The sequence below is a fragment of the Medicago sativa genome, chromosome 5, assembly GCF_051527215.1.
Source record: "Medicago sativa cultivar Bolivia chromosome 5, Bolivia_mono, whole genome shotgun sequence".
Taxonomy (NCBI): domain Eukaryota; kingdom Viridiplantae; phylum Streptophyta; class Magnoliopsida; order Fabales; family Fabaceae; genus Medicago; species Medicago sativa.
This window is the reverse complement of record NC_140753.1, coordinates 77,160,312-77,179,832: the sequence shown is the minus strand read 5'-3', so window position 1 is coordinate 77,179,832 and position 19,521 is coordinate 77,160,312. Positions and strand designations below refer to the sequence as shown.

The 19,521-nt window shown below is 33.4% G+C and overlaps 3 protein-coding genes, 1 non-coding gene and 2 pseudogenes across 5 annotated transcripts; 2 read left to right on the top strand and 4 right to left on the bottom strand.

Moving 5' to 3' along the window:
• Positions 1 to 2,887: 2,887 nt before the first annotated feature.
• LOC146925223 (uncharacterized) lies at positions 2,888 to 3,592 on the bottom strand. Its single transcript, XM_085711944.1, has one exon. The coding sequence runs from the start codon at positions 3,590 to 3,592 to the stop codon at positions 2,888 to 2,890; it is 705 nt and encodes a 234-aa protein (XP_085568070.1).
• Positions 3,593 to 5,306: 1,714 nt separating this feature from the next.
• Positions 5,307 to 5,423, bottom strand: LOC146925222 (U5 spliceosomal RNA). The gene has a single exon (XR_015013119.1). It is a non-coding gene; the product is annotated as a U5 spliceosomal RNA (small nuclear RNA).
• A 1,554-nt stretch (positions 5,424 to 6,977) lies between these two features.
• On the bottom strand, positions 6,978 to 7,945 carry TIC20-V (TIC 20-v-like protein). Its single transcript, XM_085710193.1, has one exon. It carries the CDS (start codon positions 7,806 to 7,808, stop codon positions 7,152 to 7,154), a length of 657 nt encoding a protein of 218 aa, XP_085566319.1. The 5' UTR covers positions 7,809 to 7,945; the 3' UTR covers positions 6,978 to 7,151.
• Positions 7,946 to 9,716: 1,771 nt separating this feature from the next.
• Positions 9,717 to 10,270, top strand: LOC146925220 (uncharacterized). Its single transcript, XM_085711943.1, has 2 exons — positions 9,717 to 9,920; positions 10,025 to 10,270. The coding sequence occupies exons 1-2, from the start codon at positions 9,717 to 9,719 to the stop codon at positions 10,268 to 10,270; spliced, it is 450 nt and encodes a 149-aa protein (XP_085568069.1).
• A 1,731-nt stretch (positions 10,271 to 12,001) lies between these two features.
• On the bottom strand, positions 12,002 to 13,003 carry LOC146925219 (nuclear transcription factor Y subunit B-3 pseudogene; annotated as a pseudogene). Its single transcript, XR_015010448.1, has one exon. The product of XR_015010448.1 is annotated as a nuclear transcription factor Y subunit B-3 pseudogene (transcript).
• Positions 13,004 to 14,449: 1,446 nt separating this feature from the next.
• Positions 14,450 to 17,009, top strand: LOC146925218 (uncharacterized; annotated as a pseudogene).
• Positions 17,010 to 19,521: the final 2,512 nt, after the last annotated feature.

Genomic DNA, 19,521 nt, shown 5'->3' with positions numbered 1-19,521 from the left:
GTTAGTAGGTTTAATTGATCTCGGGATTGGGTAGGTCAGCTAATTTGAACTAAAACATTAAGGCTTTGTTTGGGAGTTTGGATGGGAGGGCTTTGGGGGTTTGGAAATATATAGAAAAATGGACAAAAAATTCACATTTTTTGAAAGAACAGTTTTTTAGAGAATGATAAACTAATACTTATGATTAATATACTTTTAATTTTAAGAATATTATAACAACATAGATTGAATTTGAAAAATTCATATAAATCCTCCATAACCCCCCAAAACCCTCCCCCAATGCAATTTTTGAGTTCCCCAAATGAGGGGGGTTTTTTATTATGAGTAAAAAATTAACCTCCAAAGCCCTCTCCTCCCAATGTCTTCTATTTCTTCCACTTGCTTCTTCCTTTTTTCCAAAACCCTCCCCTCCCCCTCCCCTCCCCTCCCCTCCAAACTCTCAAACAAAGCCTAAAGGAGTTGAGGGGTTAAATGTCCCGGATTCAAGTTCGTGAGTGCCTACATTCAGTACTTAGTGCTGATTATGCTTTAATCGGGACATTTAGTACTTGTTTTTAACAAAATATAAGCAAAGGATAAAAAAAATGTTTTTAACTTTTTAGACCCCTTTTTATATATCAAGATATTACTGTTTTTAAAAAGATAGAATGAAAATTCATTTTTAGCAGGCGTAAGTTAAGAATTCATTTGTGTTGGACTAACAAAATAAAAAGCCTAGTACTTTGTTTGGTCAAAAAGACAAGGGTAAGTAGTAATTTCTTTTCACAGCTTTAATTGATTGCTCTTGCTGACCTTAAAAAACAGCATGTGTTTAAATTTAGCTTTGCTTAATTTTCATTGCATTGCTTCATATCTCTAGTTTCATCCAAATTGTTACCACGTTTACAATGAGACCATATGGTTACAAAGGGTATTCAATTCCTGCTGCACTTACCATGAAACATAGACATGTACGTCCCAACATGGCAACATCCCAATGTAGACAATTAAACACCTATAAGTATCACAATATGTTAACATATATATTTCCAGAATTTTTGTCACACATATTTCAAGCATTCCAGTCATCAATATTTCATGAACACTTTCCACTACCACTTAATCGAGTTACACAGAGAAGAAGAAAATTCATTTTTAGCAGGCAGACGGCGATCACATAAAATCTAAAATTGTCACATATATTATCCTTGATCAAAAGATATGATTTCTCTGCTGCTAAGTTATCTCAAATTCACTCAGCATGTGAACTTACACCATTGGATTTCATACAACTCATTGATTTCAAGAGAAAGATGTAACTAAAGGACTAATATGCTAATATGAAGGTGTAATATTGTTAACCGTTTTATGACTCGTAATTTTTAATTTTTTTTATACATTACAGTTATTTTCTAGTTACCTTCTATGGAAAGAAAAATTCAAAATATACGTGGGAATGGTCAAGTTTTGACTTGATTAAAATCCTACCTCAATCTACTATTTTGTTGGGTCCTTAAAAAACAGAATGCTCTTCTTTACTCATTTTGATATTTTAGTTAACTGTAATTAGTGCATGGGATGACAAATTAGCTAGTTGGTTTAGCTTTTAATTTTGTAACTTAATCCCTAATATTTTAGATTTAGTGATAGCCTATGTTTGGTAGCTTGCTCACAATTATTGAACTTCTTATCGTGAAGAAGCTTCTAATAATAGTATCTTTACATTTAACCATCATTACAATGGATAGCAATTTCTGCTGCCCTTACCATGAGACATATACATGTACATCCAAACATCACAATAAAGATCAATGAAACTGAAACATCTTTAGAATTATCCAAGTTTAACCAATGTGGATTCTCTGCTGCCAAGTTATCACAAATTCATGCAGTATTTGAACTTACACCATTAGATTTTGTAAAAGTCTTTGATTTCAAGAGCAATATGCAAATAAATGATTAGTCTGACGTGTACTGTGTACATAAGCTGACTGCACGAATGTTGATCTCATGACTGCTTGGAGTCCAAAACAAAGATGAGTAAGTAACCAAATGCATTAAGATCTAATTTTCAAGGGTCCTCTTGCTTCAAGGTTATTGAGTATGAATTTTTCCTTGCACAATAAGTTACCAACCTAACATGTGTTTTTAAATTGTGGAATGAATCAAAATGAATTGATGCTAATGCAATATAGTTGGCATCACATGGCAATTGCAATGGGTTTAAAAACTAGCATAAAATCTACAAACGAAATTGCATTTATTGCAAAATAACATGTGTAATAACCACATTGAACTTCAATAGGCCTCAACATTCACAGTGCTCTAAAAAATGAACACTTTGATCCCAGAGTATAGCTCAAAGTTTGAGGTTCAAACTAAAAACCAACAATGCATTAAGAAATAAAGGCATAAGTTCAAATCGATTAACAACAATATAAAAAGAGAAATTTCTTAGTTTTACAAATTCATGAATCTAAAGCCAGACTAAGAAATTCCTGATTTTGGAAGTCATATAAGGACACAGCAATATATGAATCAAATGAAATCTGTTTCCTTACAACATTCTAGAATTGATATTAAAGAAGTGAAAAATCCGGAACAAAAAGTGTGTAGATTAATGATTGTAAGTTTTGTCCAAAAAGAAATAACATAAGTTGGTTCTGGAAAATTCTCAAGGAGTGCAAAGAAGGCTGATTGGGTGAGCATTCCTACACGGTTTGAAGTTAATAAATACCAAATCACCGAGAAACAAAGACAATTCCACAACTCAGCATTTTGAAGATGACCAAACAAAATATTCCGGAATAACTATTGCCTCTGCAATTTCATAGGGCGAGCCTCGTCAGGAGGACCTTCCATTGCAAAAGAGAAAAGTAACTCATCCGAGATATTCAAAAACCACAATTCAAGACAAGTCAAGTACTTTCGAACTTACCAAGCTGTCAATAAAATGTGAAGTAATATGTGTTAGATTTCTAGTGTGAGGATTGGAAATGGATAAAGACCTCAATGTTGGTCTTTCGCGGAGAGCAAAAACAATACCAACATCCGTTATGCCATAACAGTCACGCAAGATGACCTCTTCCAGAAACTCTCTTTTCTTAAACAACTCGAAAAGCAATCTATCGTTGATGTAGTGATGACGAGAGAGATTAACCTTTCGTAGTTTGAAAAGTGCCAATGAAAGAGGCTCTACCTCATCATAGCTTACACATTGCATCGGGTCACTGAGGTCGAGGTCTTCCAGTAAAGGGAAACAATCAGAGATGAGGAATAAGTCGGTACTATAAATGAATTGCACTTTCGAACAAATGAGAGAGGTCAAAGTTGTAATCTTTTTGGCAAAAACTCGCAACCCATTTGTGGGAATAATACGTTGATACGAAAGATTCAGTGATGTGAGTTTCAATGAAAAACTAGAGATTTGGCCGAGAAGTTTGCTAAGGTTACCGCGGAAGCGAGAAAGGTCGAGAGAGGTGAGATTGATGAATCTACTGAGTAGACGAGGAGGAAAAGGGAGGGTTTGACTTTGATCACAGATTGTGAGAGAGAATCTGATGCGGTTGGTGATGGACAAGAATTGTTTCGAGACAACTGATAAAGATGTCATGCAATGCAACTATGGTTGTCGTTGAGGAATTTGAAGACACATTCCCAACACGCATCAGGTAAATAGAAACCACCAACCATTGTTTTTCTTTTGCTTCTTCTTGCTTGAGCATAGATGGTTTGAAAGATCTTCTTTTCCTTTTCATAGTGGACTTCCATTCCAGTCAAATAATATTATGTTAACTTGTGAAGCTATTTTAAAGGTTAGGTACTTAGGTTATAGCGTGTTACTGTCTAGGAATACAACTAACTCCCCTAAAATCTCTCAACAAAAATAACTAATTCCTCCAAGTGTTTTACTGAATTTTTATCAAAAGCGATATTAGAGGAGAAATCTGTTTTTTTTTTTTTTAAAGGAGAAATCATATGTTTTACCATTAAATATCGAAAAAAATTACTTAGCAGTAGGGATGGGAATAGGCCAGGCCGGCCTACAGGGGCCTACGACCTAGCCTACGACAGACCAGGCCAGGCTTTTTTCTTAAATAGAGAAGGCTCAGGCTTTTTTTTTAAGTCTATTTAGCTTAAAGGGCCAGGCCACAGGCCTCTCAAAAATCATCTTAAGCCTATTAGGCCGACCTATTTAAGTAATATGAATAATATTATTTATTATTATATTATATTTTGTACTTTGAATTAAAATATAAATATGTAAACTTTTTCAATAATTTAAGCTTTATTAGTATACAGTATTAATCTGTTGCATATATAAATGTATTATTATAAACTAGAATAAAAATATGATACAATATATAGTCGAATTCCCTAAAACCTAGTGTTGATTATCAAAAGAGAGTTTAATCTAATTGAACTATTAGTTCGCTAGTCCATTTAAACTTAGATCACATTGCTTATTTAAAGATGTTCATAAGATATAGGCTTTTAAACAGGCTAGTAGGCCGTATCAGGCTTTCAGAAGGTCAGACTCAAACCTAAAAAGTAGGCCTACGACAGGCCGCAGGCCAGGCTTAGGCTTTAAAAAAATATGGCAGGCCAGGCTTACGCCTTGCAAAGCCTAGCTCGGCCTAGCCTATTTCCATCCCTACTTAGTAGTTTAAACCGTTTAAATAGTTTTTTTTAGAGAAAAATATATAGTTAAGTAGTATTTTTTTTTAGTAGATAGACGCAATGACAACCATATAAACTCATTATACTAGTATAGGTATCGGGGTTTGAAACCGACGTTCAACCTAACAATTTCGACATTTTTATCCATTGATCTAAGGTTTGTAGACAGTTAATTAGAATATTTTTTATATACGTAGTTAATTATATTTAGTAAATGATTTGGGAATATAATAATACAACTCATTCGGCATCTATAAAACACAATTAATCATAACTTTAAATGTCACTAACCATACTCTCTCAGGTATCTATTTGAATAAAAATTGTAGTTAAAAAGCATGGATATTAGAACATAGTTTAAAATTTGAATGATTATAATAGATATGATTAAATATATTTATAAGATTAAATATATTTTTGGTTCTTATAAAATTGCGAACTTTCAAGATTAATTTCTACTTAATTTTAACAGGTTTTAGTCCTTGATATATTTGTTGTTTGCAACTTTTGTCCTTACCGGTCATTATTTTATGTTGAGTGAACTAATATGAGAGTATTTAAGAAAAAATTGTTATTAATAAATAAACTCAGCTTATGTGATTCTACAAATTAATGCAATGAACTATGGAACTATGAATTAGGGAGCTAAGCCACAAAGGAAAAGCTCTTTGAAAATATTGGCTTATGCCGGTTTGATGTGGCGCACACAGAATTCTTTAGTGAAAGATGAAAGAATTATTCGCAATGTACTTACCACACATGACACATATGTATGATTTACCACGGCAATACATACATATAGGTATATATTTGCAACTACAGATTGTATGAGATTTGCTTAATGATGTGGGACATATTAGAGAGTAAGCAAGCAAGGAACACACACAACTCTGCAGCCTTTTGCATTTTTTTCATTGAATGCAATACAACAATTTGATCAGTACGCCTCGGTATGGAGGAAAAATTAGTCTTTCTTTATTCACCAAATCACATGTTTCTTCTAACTTGTAACCCTGATGTATGTTTTATGTAAACGATGAAACCATCGTTAAAATGGGTGGTCAATCATAGACATGAACATCCCAACATCACAATGAAGACTATCCTGCTGCCAAGTTATCACACATACATGCATTATGTGAACTTACACTAGTTCACACAGTTGGATTTCATACAAGTCTTTTATTTAAAGAAAAAGATGTAAGCAAGGGAATAATCTGACAGTGTAAATCAACTGACTAAAAATAACTAAAAGCATAAACATTTTGGTTCCAGACTTTCAGAAAAATTATAGCAATACTATCAACAACTTCTTACTAAAGAGACATTGCAACCAATCAAAAGGCATACTTAAAAGGAATATAATTAACCGATGTAATGAACAAGATCTTTGCATATGCATGCAATGTATTTGGAGGAAAACAATATGGTTTGTTCACTCTGTTTATATATGAAGTGGTTAGTTTTCTAAGGCAATAGGTTGCATTCATAACAAGTAAAACACTCTTGCAACCCAAAAAAACCATAATAACATATGGATATATGGTTTTGCTAACAACACATAGAGAAAAAAGATTATAACATATTAACAGTTGCAAATTACCTCTAACGATGTCTCCTTTTCTAATAAATAACCTATGGTTATTATATCACAGCTTTCAAAATTACAGGAAATTCTACATAATAACACTGCAATGATAGCAAAATAACATAAGCAATGACTGCGTAGAACCGCAATCGGCCTCACGATCCTTAGTGTGCTGAAAAATTAACACTCTGATTCTAGAGGCACTAGTTCTATTCAATTAACAACAATATAGTAAGGGAAGTTTCTCAGTGTCACAAAATCACCAAAAAGGCAAAAAACTATAGCCAAACTAAGAAAATCTTGAATTTGAAATTCATATAAGGACACAGCAAAATACGAAACAAATGAAACATGTTTCGTTGATCTATGCCTCCTTTTCTCCCTAACAAATAACATATGGGTTTAAATTGTGGCTACGCCAAATCGACTAATGCAGCTGCAAGACTATCAGCAACTGCATCACATTACAATCGCCTTAGGTTTGAAAATTTCAGAAAAATCTACATAGTAACACTGCAACCATTGCAAAGCAACATATGCAATGACCACATTGAACCATGACAGGCCTCAATATCCTTAGTGTCTCAAAGGATAACACTATAGCTTAAACTAAAAATCAACAATTTAATAAGAACTAAAGACAGTAAGTTCTATTCAATTAACAATATAGTATTGAAGTTCGTCAGTGTCTCAAGTTCATCAGTACCAAAACTAAGTCCAGACTAATAAATTCCTGAATTTGAAAATCATATAACAATACAGAAAACTGAGAAACAAATAAAATATATTTCCTTACAACGATTCTAGGATTGATATTAACTAAGTGAAAAATCAATATTTTCTCCACTATCAAATAAGCTGAATTTAAACAATAAGTTTCTATACAATTACAAATGAACTACATTCACATAACTTGCCTATCAGCAGCATCAGCAACAATAGGCAACCTAGGTAGCTGACCCAAAATGCAAGAAGAAGAGCCATAAATCAAACACACCAACAAGAACAAAAACACAGTGCTATCCAAACTCATCAACAAATCCAATCCAAACCCACCTCTTGGATTAAACCCTCTTTCCAAAAGATCAGGAAAAATCAACAGCACATCAAGAACAATAGCTTGCATTGTATTGAACCTGACATATTTACTGAAATTAGGGTTTCTGACAACAAAAAAGTAAAGTGTCAAAAACACAAGAAACCCATTAAAGGGAAAGCTTTTAAAAACCCTAATTGCAGGAATCAATGGTTGAACAATGGCTTGAATTGGGTAAAATTGAGTGATTACAAATTTTCCATATTGAATGCCATCAAAAAAGGGGTAGAAGTAACAAAGAGCTGAAATTAAACGGTCACTAGCATCAGCTGAATCACTGTTATTGGATTTGGATACAGTTAAGGTTCTGAGTTTGTTGGATTTAGTGAATTTCTTTGGAAGAGCGTTTAGTGTAAATAGAGAAGAAGGGTTTGGTGAAGAAAGAAGAAAGTTTGATTGAAGTGGTTTTCGTGAGTGACTGAGAGAAGCTATGGATACAGAAGAGAAGAGGGTGGAACTTGCCATGGTTAAAGCTTAAAACTTGAAAATGAATGAATGGTAGTTTGGGAGGGTAAGGTAAAGATAGGAACTGGAAAGTGGAAAGAAGGCAAAGAGAAGAAGGACAAGGATAGATATGGTAGAACGTGTTTCTCTTTCAAACTAGTATTTTTTATTCATTAATTCATTAACTTAAATAAGTTTTGAATTTATATTTTAATTTCTATAAAATAAAATCTGATGTTGTTTGTATTAATTTTTGGCTTAAATATGTCATCGGTCCTTGCACTTTCACCATTTTTTGGCTTTGGTCCTTACACTTTTTTTTGTTTGGCTTAAGTCCCTGCACTTTGAAAAAGATTTGGCATTGATCCTTCTATTAACTTCAAGTTAAAAAAATGTCAAAACTAACGGTGTGCCACGTGGACCAATTATTTCACGCCATGTGGCACAATAAAAGACAAAATTTTCATAATTAAAATAAATAAAATAAAATTATTGATTTTTAAATAGATCTTATATTACTATAATTATTTAATTAGAAATAACAAATTAAAAAGAAAAGATATCAGAAAGAAAGAAGAAATGAAATGCAGAAACGCAAAGCAGAAGCTTTGAGAAAAGGGGGAAAATGGTTTGTAGGGTTTCAACTTGAACAAATTTGATTCGTTTCCTTGCCTTAAGTTTGGATTTCGATTTCGACCTCCATACATCAATTCGATTTCGACGTCCATAATCATTTAACAGTTGGATTTCATATTCTCATTTTAGTTGCTGTTCGCGTTTTCATTGAATTTTAGTTGCCGCTCGCGTTTTCATTGAATTTATGCATTTTCATTTCTTTCTTGCTTTCTGTATTTCTTCCCCCTTTAAGTCTCTATACTCTCCTATTTCTCCGATTAAAAATAATTACTCGTTTCCCTTCTCTGTTTGTAAATACCAATGTATCTCCATTCTTGGAAAGGCACCGTGGCAACAATGTAGTAGTAAATGCCATGAATCCAACAAAACAATCTTTGATTGAAGATTTATGCAATTGAAGATTAACGTATTCATTTCTTTCTTTCTGATATATTTTCTTTTAATTTTTTATTTCTAATTTAATAATAATAGTAATATAAAAACTATTAAAAATCAATTATTTTATTCTATTTATTTTAATTATGAAAATTTTGTCTTTTATTGTGCCACATGGCGTGAAGTAAATGGTCCACGTGGCACACCGTTAGTTTTAACATTTTTTTTTAACTTGAATTTAACAGAAGGATCAATGCCAAATCTTTTTCAAAGTGCAGGAACTTAAGCCAAACAAAAAAAAGTGTAGGGACCAAAGCCAAAAAATGGTGAAAGTGCAGGGACCAATGACATATTAAAGCCTTAATTTTTTTGTTACTGAGGGTCCTCATCATATTCAAACATTCATATAGCTGTATTCTTCGTGAGCTTAACTCAGTTGGTATGAACAATGCATAATATATGCAAGGTTCGGGTTTCAAACTCCGGCCACTACCAAAAAAACATTCATTTGGCTGGTTGTTCATAATCGCATTTTAATAACTTATCGTCGAAGTAGATGGGTGTTGACATATCACCAATTTGTCCTTGTTGTGGGAGTGAGGATGAGACTATTATTCTTGTACTCAGAGACTCCACTTATGCAACTCAGATATGGATCAGACTTGTACCTTCAAATTATATAACTGACTTTTTTCCTTTGATTGCAAGAACAGGGTTTTTACAAGCTTCAACACGCGTTGGAATAGAGATCCCAACTCTAAGTGAAAGATAACTTTCATGGCTACTTGTTGGTATTTATGAAAATGACGGAAGAAGACAATATTCAAGCAAAATTTCCAGAGATTGGAAAATTCCATAAGTATCATCCAAAAGTTTACTAGTAATAATATTGAAGATTGTACTTGTGATCATTTTTAAATGGATACTCGACACACTGAAACAGTTTATATTGGCTGGAAATATCCTCAAGAGGGATGGGTCAAACTCAATTGTGATGGAACGTGCAAAGAGAATGGAGATCAATCGGGTTGTGGAGGCCTTCTTCGGGATGCTAATGGTAGATGGATCAAAGTTGTTTTCACAAGACTAGCGCTTGTGATGCTCTTCATGCAAAGATGTGGGGTATGTACCTTGGTCTAGAGTTGGCTTGGAGGGATGACATTTCTCAGTTTTGCGTTGAAAGTGATTCAAAGTTGCTTATTGACATGGTAACAAATAATTGCAAGATGAATGGGACAACCTATGTGCTCATTCGGCGTATTCAAAATATTTTGAATCGTAATTTGAAGATTCAGGTTCATCACACTTTGAGAGAAGACAACGAAAGTGCTGATTGGCTTGCCAACTTCAGCCTTACCATGAATTCTTGGAATTTTATTCTTTTGGAGACCCCTTCTAGTGAGTTCAATAGTCTCCTCTTTGATGACATCTATGGGGCTTGTATGCCTAAAAATGTTCATTTACTTGTTTAGTTTTTCTCTTTTGAGCTTCGGCCCTCTCTTGTAACAAAAAATATATATAACGTTATTTCCTCTCAAGAATAAATACACAATAATAGTTAATGCCTTTTAATTTTTTTTTAGTGAGTTGGATCATGAAGCTTGTCAAACCACGACAAACTTTAAGGCTTTGTTTGGGAGTTTGTGGGGGGGGGGGGGGGGGGTTGGAAAAAAGGAAGGAGCAAGTGGAAGAAATATAAGACATTGGGAGGAGAGGGCTTTGGAGGTTAATTTTTTACTCATAATAAAAAATCCCCCTCATTTGGGAAAACTCAAAAATTGTATTGGGAGAGGGTTTTGGGGGGTTATGGAGGGTTTATATGAATTTTTCAAATCCAATCTATGTTGTTATTATATTCTTAAAATTAAAAGTATATTAATCATAAGTATTAGTGTATCATTCTCTAAAAAATTGTTCTTTCAAAAAATGTGAATTTTTTGTCCACATATATTTCCAACCCCCCGAAGCTCTCCCCTCCCTTCCCCTCCAAACTCCCAAACAAAGCCTAAAGTTCCCAAAACGGTGAAAGAGATACACGCATACAAATTACTCATCAGATTTTTCCTGTTGTTAGAGGGAGTAGAACTTATGCACATGCATAACTGTCCTCACTCCTCAGTCGATTTCTGACTAACTGAAACATCTGCTGGTAAAAATATGTTTGTATTAAGTAAATAGAAGGAATATTCATAGAAACTGTGACATTATTCTTGTCTTATTTTTTCTCTCTTATTTGGGAGTATCATTGAAGCCGTATTTGGATTGGTTAGAATTAGAAATATTAAACTGTGACATTATTCTCGGTTGGTATTAGTTTTTTAAGGAGTTAAGCCGTAAAATTCATACACATAGCATACTAAAAAGTGAAGAATTGTGGCTTTAAATTCACGTTCTAACGTATCAAATATCTAAACAGCTATCATGAGTTGTATTTATAGAATTGGTTTATGTTCGTTTTATTCCCTTTTATATGATAATTAAATATTATATTATTGTAAAGCATACAAATTTAGAATTAGAAACGATTAGTGATCTTTCTATAAAGTTTATAGAGACCAAAATTCATGTATATTTTTTAAATGTTTGTAAATTATAAAAAAAAATATAAAAATATACATTTTACTATTTAAATAACACAACTCATAACTTTATGCTTGCATGATGCGATGGATGAACACTTAGATATCATCGGTTTTGTATGATTGGGTTATCTATATAGTGTGTCTCTGCAGATATTCAAAGAAAGGAACTGCCGGGGCCCAATCTTATAAGTATTTCAAGCAACATGACCTGAATATAGTCCTTTGCCTAACAAAGAAGGCCAACTTTGAATATGTTCCCCATATGCATGGTCGAGGAGCATCCTTTTTTCCTTTACCTAATCATGTTTGACTACTACATTTTTCTCCAACAAAAATGTTTTAGTATAGTGAAACAACATCATAGCTAAACAAGTTGACTTTATTATTATTCTTCACTTATTCCCTTTAAAGATGATTTTCTAACTAGTAAGTTACTAAATAACCAACACCATACTTGATAGTATATAATTCGTTGATATACAATCAATTATTAATATTAAACTTGTGTTATTTGGACATAAGATTTCGAACATTATATCTCAACACAATATATCATCAAGTGTGGACATTGGACTCGAGGTGTCGGAACAAACACCTAGAGTGAGAGAGAACAATAAAATATGTGTTTGAAAAACATTTTTCATTAACATTTAACAATAAAAAGAAATATATGACATAATATTAAATTAAGTACAAAAAAGCAAAGAAAGCACTATTAATTTGTAATGTACAACAACATTTGCAATACAACTACTAACCCACTTTCTGATTCACCACTGAGTTAGTGTGTTTGACAATCACTAAGAAACAAAAAATTAGAATCTCCACTTTGGCTTAATAATGCTCCACAATTAAATTAAAACCCTTAATTAGTCCCACGATTATGAGTCCAAGACTCTTCATTAGCACTAATAAGCTTGTTCTACCTGGGTCTACCCGCATTAGTTTCAGCATTAGGATAACCGGGCCCACCAGGCACTTGATGAAAACCACCAGAACCGTACACGTGTCCCTGATGCTGATGCTGATGCTGATGCTGATGATGCATGATCATTCCAACTTGAGGAGGAGCACCATAATCGAAAACCGAAGACGAAGAAGAAGAAGGAGCAACACCATCTTTATCACGTGCAGCAACGGTTTTCTCACCTTCGATCTCTCTGAATCGTTGAAGATAAATCTTCAATGGTTCAACGTACTCTTCAAATCCTAACGTAGTCATCGCCCAAAGTAGATCGTCGCCGTTGATCGTCTTTCGTTTCTCTCTCTGACACTTATCGGAAGCTTCGCCGGTGATGAAGCTGATGAACTCCGATACACATTCCTGAACTGTTTCCTTCGCGTCTTTCGAGATCTTCGCGTTCGCCGGTAACGCCTTCTTCATTATTCTGCTCACGTTTGCTATTGGTAAGAATCGGTCTTGTTCTCGCGGTGATAACTCGCTGTTCCCGGCGTTCGGTGCTCCTCCCGATTCATTGTCGGAATCAGCCATCGCCGTCACTACTCCGAATCGTTCGATTTCGCGGGGCGAGTGACGATTGAGGTTTGACGGTGGTCGGAGAGATTTGACGGTGGTTGCTCCGGTGAGAAGTTGAGAGTGGAGGGAAATTATGGAATGAGCGTGATGTCCTCCGTTGGATTGGGTTGGTTAATAAGGCTTTATCTGGTGGACACGTGGCATGTTATTGGCCGTTGTTAGTAGATAAGTGTTTCTTTGGGTGGAGGGGTTTTGGGCCATTGGATTGGATGAGGGTGTGATGATCTGGATCGTTATTTTGGTATCTGCTGTGTCGTCTAGTCTGACTTGGACTCTCTTATCACCCTCTCTTGTTTTATTTCTTTTCCTTTTATATATTCTAATTTTTTAAAATAAGTTTTCTCACATGTCATCCAACAAGAACCTAACATCTTCCTCTCAAAAAAGAACCTAACATCCTGCCATAAAAGTAAATATTTCAAATTTAATTATTATGTTTTGTGAATGTAAAATGTTTTACATATACATCTAATATGTTTAAAAACAAATGAATTGTTATATTTATTAATTGATATGATAATAAGTTATTTATTAAATTTTACACGCAATAATTTTACACATGATACTGTTTAATGTAAAGTGTTTCTTAAGTACAAACATGATTTGTTATGGATGTCATTTGAAAAAATGCACATGTTTATAGTAATAAGCGATAAATGTAGAATTTTCATACCTGATGACAGGGGCGAATGGTAGTATAAGGGGAGGGGTAGCCCTTGCTACCAAAAAAAAAAAAAATTTTTTGAGTGAGTAGGTATATTTTTATATTTAGCTACCCCTAATAATATATATTTAGCTACCCCAAGTTTTATTTTAAGTGAACTAATTTTTTTCTATTTTTATTTAACTTCCGGTTGAACTTCAAATTATTTAATCGTGTCGTATAGGAACCGGAAGATTAACACCCAAAAGAGATAAATAATACTCTTTATAGTTTATCTAACAGTAGAATAATACTAACGTGGGCACATACCCACAGCCCACCACACAATTATTATTAATAAAAAAAAACAAGGTAAAGTGGTTTTTTAACTCTTCAGATCACAACACAACACACAACACGGGATCCCCACGCAACACAATTACACAGTACACACGAGAGAGACAAACAAACAATCCGTGCGGTTCCATGGTGACCTAAAAGTAACATGTTAACAACAAGCAACATTAATTAGATTCTCAATTCACCCAGGTTACCAGGTATGATCTCAATTCACATTTGACAATAATCTCATTTAGTTTGAAATCAATTTTTTATGTTTTCCTTTGGAATTTAGTGATAGCAACACAAACCGCTAATTTAGTTAGTTTTTATGGTTACTATGTTTCTATAGTTAGTTTTTTTATAACTTTTTATGTTTTAGTTTAGCAAATTTATAAAAAAAAATTAGTTTTAGGTTAGGAAAAACAATTTGTGTTATACTGTATAATTTTACTTCCGGTTCTTATGTTTTTTTTTGTTGTTGTGATATTTGATTTAAACAACAAAAATTCTTATGTTTATTTGACCTATTATTTTAGGTATGAGTAAAATGAAAACTATTGACAACTTCTTTATAAGAATTGATACAAATGCTGCAATCAGTTCCTCTCCAATTGAAGCATCCGATCTCAATGTTTCACCTCAAGAACAGGAACAATCTGAGCCAAAACGCCAAAGACTTCGTCATGAAGAAATGAGTAGTTCTCAAATTGAAGTAGATTCAGGATTGCGACCGATGATTTGGAACTTTCCTGTAAATTAAAGAGATGAAATTCGTCGTATCTTAAACATGGGCCATGCCAACCTATTCTTACAACGTATCCTTTATCAAATGATGATCATCCTCGTCATTTTCAAGCTTCTTGGTTTCAATTATTTCCTTCTTGGTTAGAGTATTCTCATGAAAAAGATGCTGTCTTTTGTTTCCCATGTTACCTTTTTGGTAGAGAGACTTCTAATCGTCCAGGTTCTAATGCTTTCGTTGAAAAAGGATTTAATACTTGGAAGAAGGTAAATAGCGGGGAAAATTGTCCACTTTTAAATCATGTTGGAAACAAACCAAACTCTCCACATAATATTTGTGTCCAATCTTGTGAGGCTTTGTTGTCACGTTCACAACATATTGAACGACTTATTGTAAGACAACGTCCAGAAGTGATTGAGAAGAATCAACTTAGACTCAAAGCTAGCATTGATTGTGTAAGATGGTTGACTTTTCAAGCTTGTGCATTTAGAGGTCATAATGAAGATACGACCTCTAATAATAGAGGAAATTTCATTGAGCTGTTGAGATTTCTAGGAAATGCAAATCCTAAATTGGATAGAGTTATCTTACAGAATGCTCCATCTTATGCTAGATGTACTTCATGTGATGTTCAAAAAGAGATTTTGAAAATTTTGGCCAACATGGTGAGAAACTCAATCAGGAAGGAGATAGGAAATGCAAAATTTTGTATCCTTATTGATGAAGCTCGAGATGAGTCAAAAAAGGAGCAAATGGCTGTCATATTGAGGTTTGTAGATGGTGATGGTTTAGTTCAAGAACGATTCTTTGATGTTGTCTTGAAAAATGAGTTGGTATCTGTTCTTTCTCATTTCAACCTTGAAGTTGAAAATATCCGAGGTCAAGGATATGATGGTGCTAGTAATATGCGCGGTGAATGGAATGGCTTGCAAGCTTTGATTCTTAAAGATTGTCCTTATGCTTATTATGTGCATTGTTATGCTCACAGATTGCAATTGGCATTGGTTGCGGCATCAAGAGAAGTAGTTCATATTCATGAATTTTTTACGCAACTCACACATGTTGTAAATATTGTTACTGCATCAAGTAAAAGGCATGATCAATTGCAAGCCACTCAAGAAACTAACATCACAAATATGATTGGTAATGATGAACTTCAAACAGGTACAGGTGCAAATCAAGTGGGTACAATCCGGAGAGCTGAAGATACTCGATGGAGCTCTCATTTTCAATCCATTTGTAGCTTAATGAAAATGTATGATGTAGCCTGCACTGTTATTGATAATATTATTGATGAAGGGGCTACTTATTCTCAAAGAGGTGATGCTTCTGCTGCTAGTAAAATGCTATCATCATTTGAATTTATTTTCATACTACACTTGATGTTTAAGATCATGGGAATCACTAATATTCTTTGTCAAGCATTGCAATCACGCTCTCAAGACATTTTAAATGCAATGCATCTTGTTTCTACTTCAAAATTACTTCTTCAGAAACTGAGAAATGATGGATGGTCTGATTTGTTAGAAAATGTGAAATTGTTTTGTCTAAAACATGAGATAGAGATTCCTGACATGAGTGCACAATATGTCTTGGGAAGAGGTCGATCCCGTCAAACAAATGTAACTATGGTGCATCATTATAGGGTTGATATTTTCTTGGTTGTGATAGATTCTCAAATGAAGGAATTAAATTTGAGATTCAATGAACAAACTGTGGAACTTCTAAGTTTAAGTACAGCTTTGGATCCTAGCAACAATTACAAAAGGAATTCAATATTGATAATATTTGCAGGTTAGCATGTTGTTTTTATTGTCTTGACTTCATTGACTACAAAAGAGTTCATTTGTATTTACTAATATGTTACATTAATTATATTTGTAGGTTAGTAGAGACTTACTATTCTAATGATTTCACTGAGCAAGAAAGAATTCATTTGAGGTTGCAATTAAGTCATTACATTGGTGATATACCTCAGTCTTTTCAAAATATAACAACACTCTCTGAGTTGTGCAAAAAATTAGTAGAATCTGGGAAGTCAAAGCGCTATCATTTAATTGATAGATTGATTCGTCTTGTTTTGACACTCCCAGTCTCCACAGCGACAACAGAGAGAGCTTTCTCATCAATGAAAAATCTCAAGACAAAACAAAGAAACAAAATGAGTGATGATTTTCTTTCAAATAGCTTGGTTTGAAAAGGACATTGCAAGTCAGTTTAGCTCAGATGCAATTATGGATGAATTTGAGTCTTTGAAGGGCCGTCGAGTTCAATTTTCATAAATAGCTACTATTAGTCTTAATTTCTTTTGTTGTAGCTTTTTTGGTACAATCCGCTATTCTAATGTGGCTTTTTTGGTACAAAATAGTTTATTGCCGCATTTTTTGGTATAATCCGTTCTTGTTGAATCAAGTGTATATTTTATTAAGAACATTTTATATAAGTAATAGTTATTGTGAATTTTTTTGCCTACTGCATTAGATTAGTTTAAAAAAAATTATATGTGGCCACCCCATAGAATTATCGCTAGCTTCGCCGCTGCCTGATGATGATTCAAGTTGAGCATCCATGCTCCATTTTTCCTTCAACTTTCTCAGCTCACAAACTTCCAACTCCAATTCATTGCTCTTCTTTCTTAACTCTCCAATGATGTCTCTGTCTGTAAATAATCTCTTTCCCAGTGTAATTTAGTGCCATGTTAATCATAAGTTTTAATAAAATCATAAATAAAACAAAATCTACATCAACATAGTTTTCACTCACGTAATAGTAATTGGTTAGCTTTGGAGATTTCAAAATTGAAAAACATGAAGGAGATTTAAAGAATCAGGATTTGCACGGAATTTCTCCGGTAGGAATTCTTTTTGTATTAGACTTATTTACTTTTAGAAATCTGATAAACTTGCAGGGCGTTGTATCTGTGAGGTTTCTGTTACTTGAAACAAATTTCACTTTTTTGTGCAGACATCTTGCTTCTATATATGGGAAAAGAGGGCTATGAGAAGCATAGCAACTCTGGTATTGCTGAAATATTTTCTAGGACATGCTTTCCTAGAGTCCCTCTGCTAGACATACCAAGAAAGCTTCATGATCATGAGTAATAATAACTACGATGGTTTGAAATCCTTGATGATTAATTTTTCATTTTCAAAGATTCATCCTCCCAACCAATAAGCTTCTAAACAAACTACTTAACTTCAGTAGGGATTTGAAGCTTCAACATTCAAGAGTGATTTATTAGCTTGAAATATATGGTTTGATTCACTTTTACGTTGTATAGGTTTTTCTTCCATCTCAGGATTAATAGAGAAGAACCAAGAATGCTTATTTTTTGGATTTTGGTAATAAAATGCCTGAGTAAAGGCCTGAATATAATCCCAATAATTGAAGTAAATAATTTTACTTTCGTCAATTTTAATAGCCTTTTCTCCATTTGGATTAAGACCCCAATCTTTTGGTAATAAAATCTTATTAATATGATATTTTGAGAAGCTTATAAAGCTTGCTGGATTGCCGTTATGATAATTATGAGTGATTGTTACTGATCCAGTAACTGATAATAGAATTTCTAGATTTCACCAAGAGAAAATCTCTGCAACAATATCAATTATCAAAAAGGAATCTTTCTTTGGTCAAAAATAATTATGGTGGAGACAAATCATTAATGGAGAAGTAATGAGTCACCAAGACAAAATAATTGTGGTGAAGTAATAAGTCATGAAAGAATCTTTTCTTTACCTTTTCTTTTTAAAATTTTTGTAATATTTTGTTGTTTTACGTATCCAAATATAAATCATTTCACTTTCAACACATCACTACATATCAAAATCAATTTCATAACAAAAACAAATAAAAGTTGTTTTCTTTAATGGCAACTTCTATTGGGCACATTAGTCATTTCACTGAAATGACGACGGCCAGGCACAGAAGGATGATTCTCAAATGATCCCTCGTATATTTCATATCATCTACTCAAACACTGGAATAACTTCTAGTTGGTTTCACAAATAAGAAATGGAATAAACAGACCTACCTATATTGATAAGCAGGTTAAATTTACTTATAAGTAACTAAGTCAAATTAAGGCTGATTTTATTTTCAAAGAAAGCTTCTTCATTTTGAAGAGAAAAAGTTGTTTTGGTGATAGCCTACAAATTCCAATTTCATATGACAGGAAGAAAGTAGCAAATTTGGGAAGATTCCATTCAAAAAAATATAGGCAACCAACAATACGCCTCTTGGTTTGTTAGACTATTCTCATTCAACTGCACCTTCCTGTAAACAAGTTGGAATCAGTGGGACATACTTACACACATATGCACGTAGTAACAACCAAGAATTAATAGCCCTCACTGGTTCAATGAAGCTATCAACATTGTCTTTGATCATAGTCATTCCCTACACATTGTCTTTGTTAAGCAGGCAAATTACATTCTAGGGTCAAGCTACTTAGAAATCTACCAAAACATTAATTAATCCTACCACTTGTATTGAATTCAATACTCATTCCATCTTATTTTAATCGTCACTTTTAACATTTTTTTTCTATCACTTCAGAATAATTGACACTTTGGAATATCAATACAACATTTTTTTCCCACTAATATACTCTTACTTGTTGAATTTCATCCAACTTAACTACTCCACAAACTACAATTAATAAAAGTGTTTTAGTACTAATTTTACAGTTAAAATCAACCAAACTAATCATTTTGTTAAGAACCGTGCACAACTCAAAATAACAATTAAAATGAGACCGAGAGAATATTTATAAAGCAAACATTTGAAAAAATGCACATGTTTATAGGAATAAGAGATACATGCATGCAGAATTTTCATACCTGATGATTCACGTTGGATATTTAGAATATCTGTTT

Bases quoted from the DNA above. Each gene is read 5' to 3' on its own strand.
- LOC146925220 (XM_085711943.1), top strand. From the start codon at position 9,717: ATGGATACTCGACACACTGAAACAGTTTATATTGGCTGGAAATATCCT. The intron at 9,921-10,024 runs GTATGTACCTTG...AATAATTGCAAG, and splicing joins TCTTCATGCAAAGATGTGGG to ATGAATGGGACAACCTATGT.
- TIC20-V (XM_085710193.1), bottom strand. From the start codon at position 7,808: ATGGCAAGTTCCACCCTCTTCTCTTCTGTATCCATAGCTTCTCTCAGT.
- LOC146925223 (XM_085711944.1), bottom strand. From the start codon at position 3,592: ATGACATCTTTATCAGTTGTCTCGAAACAATTCTTGTCCATCACCAAC.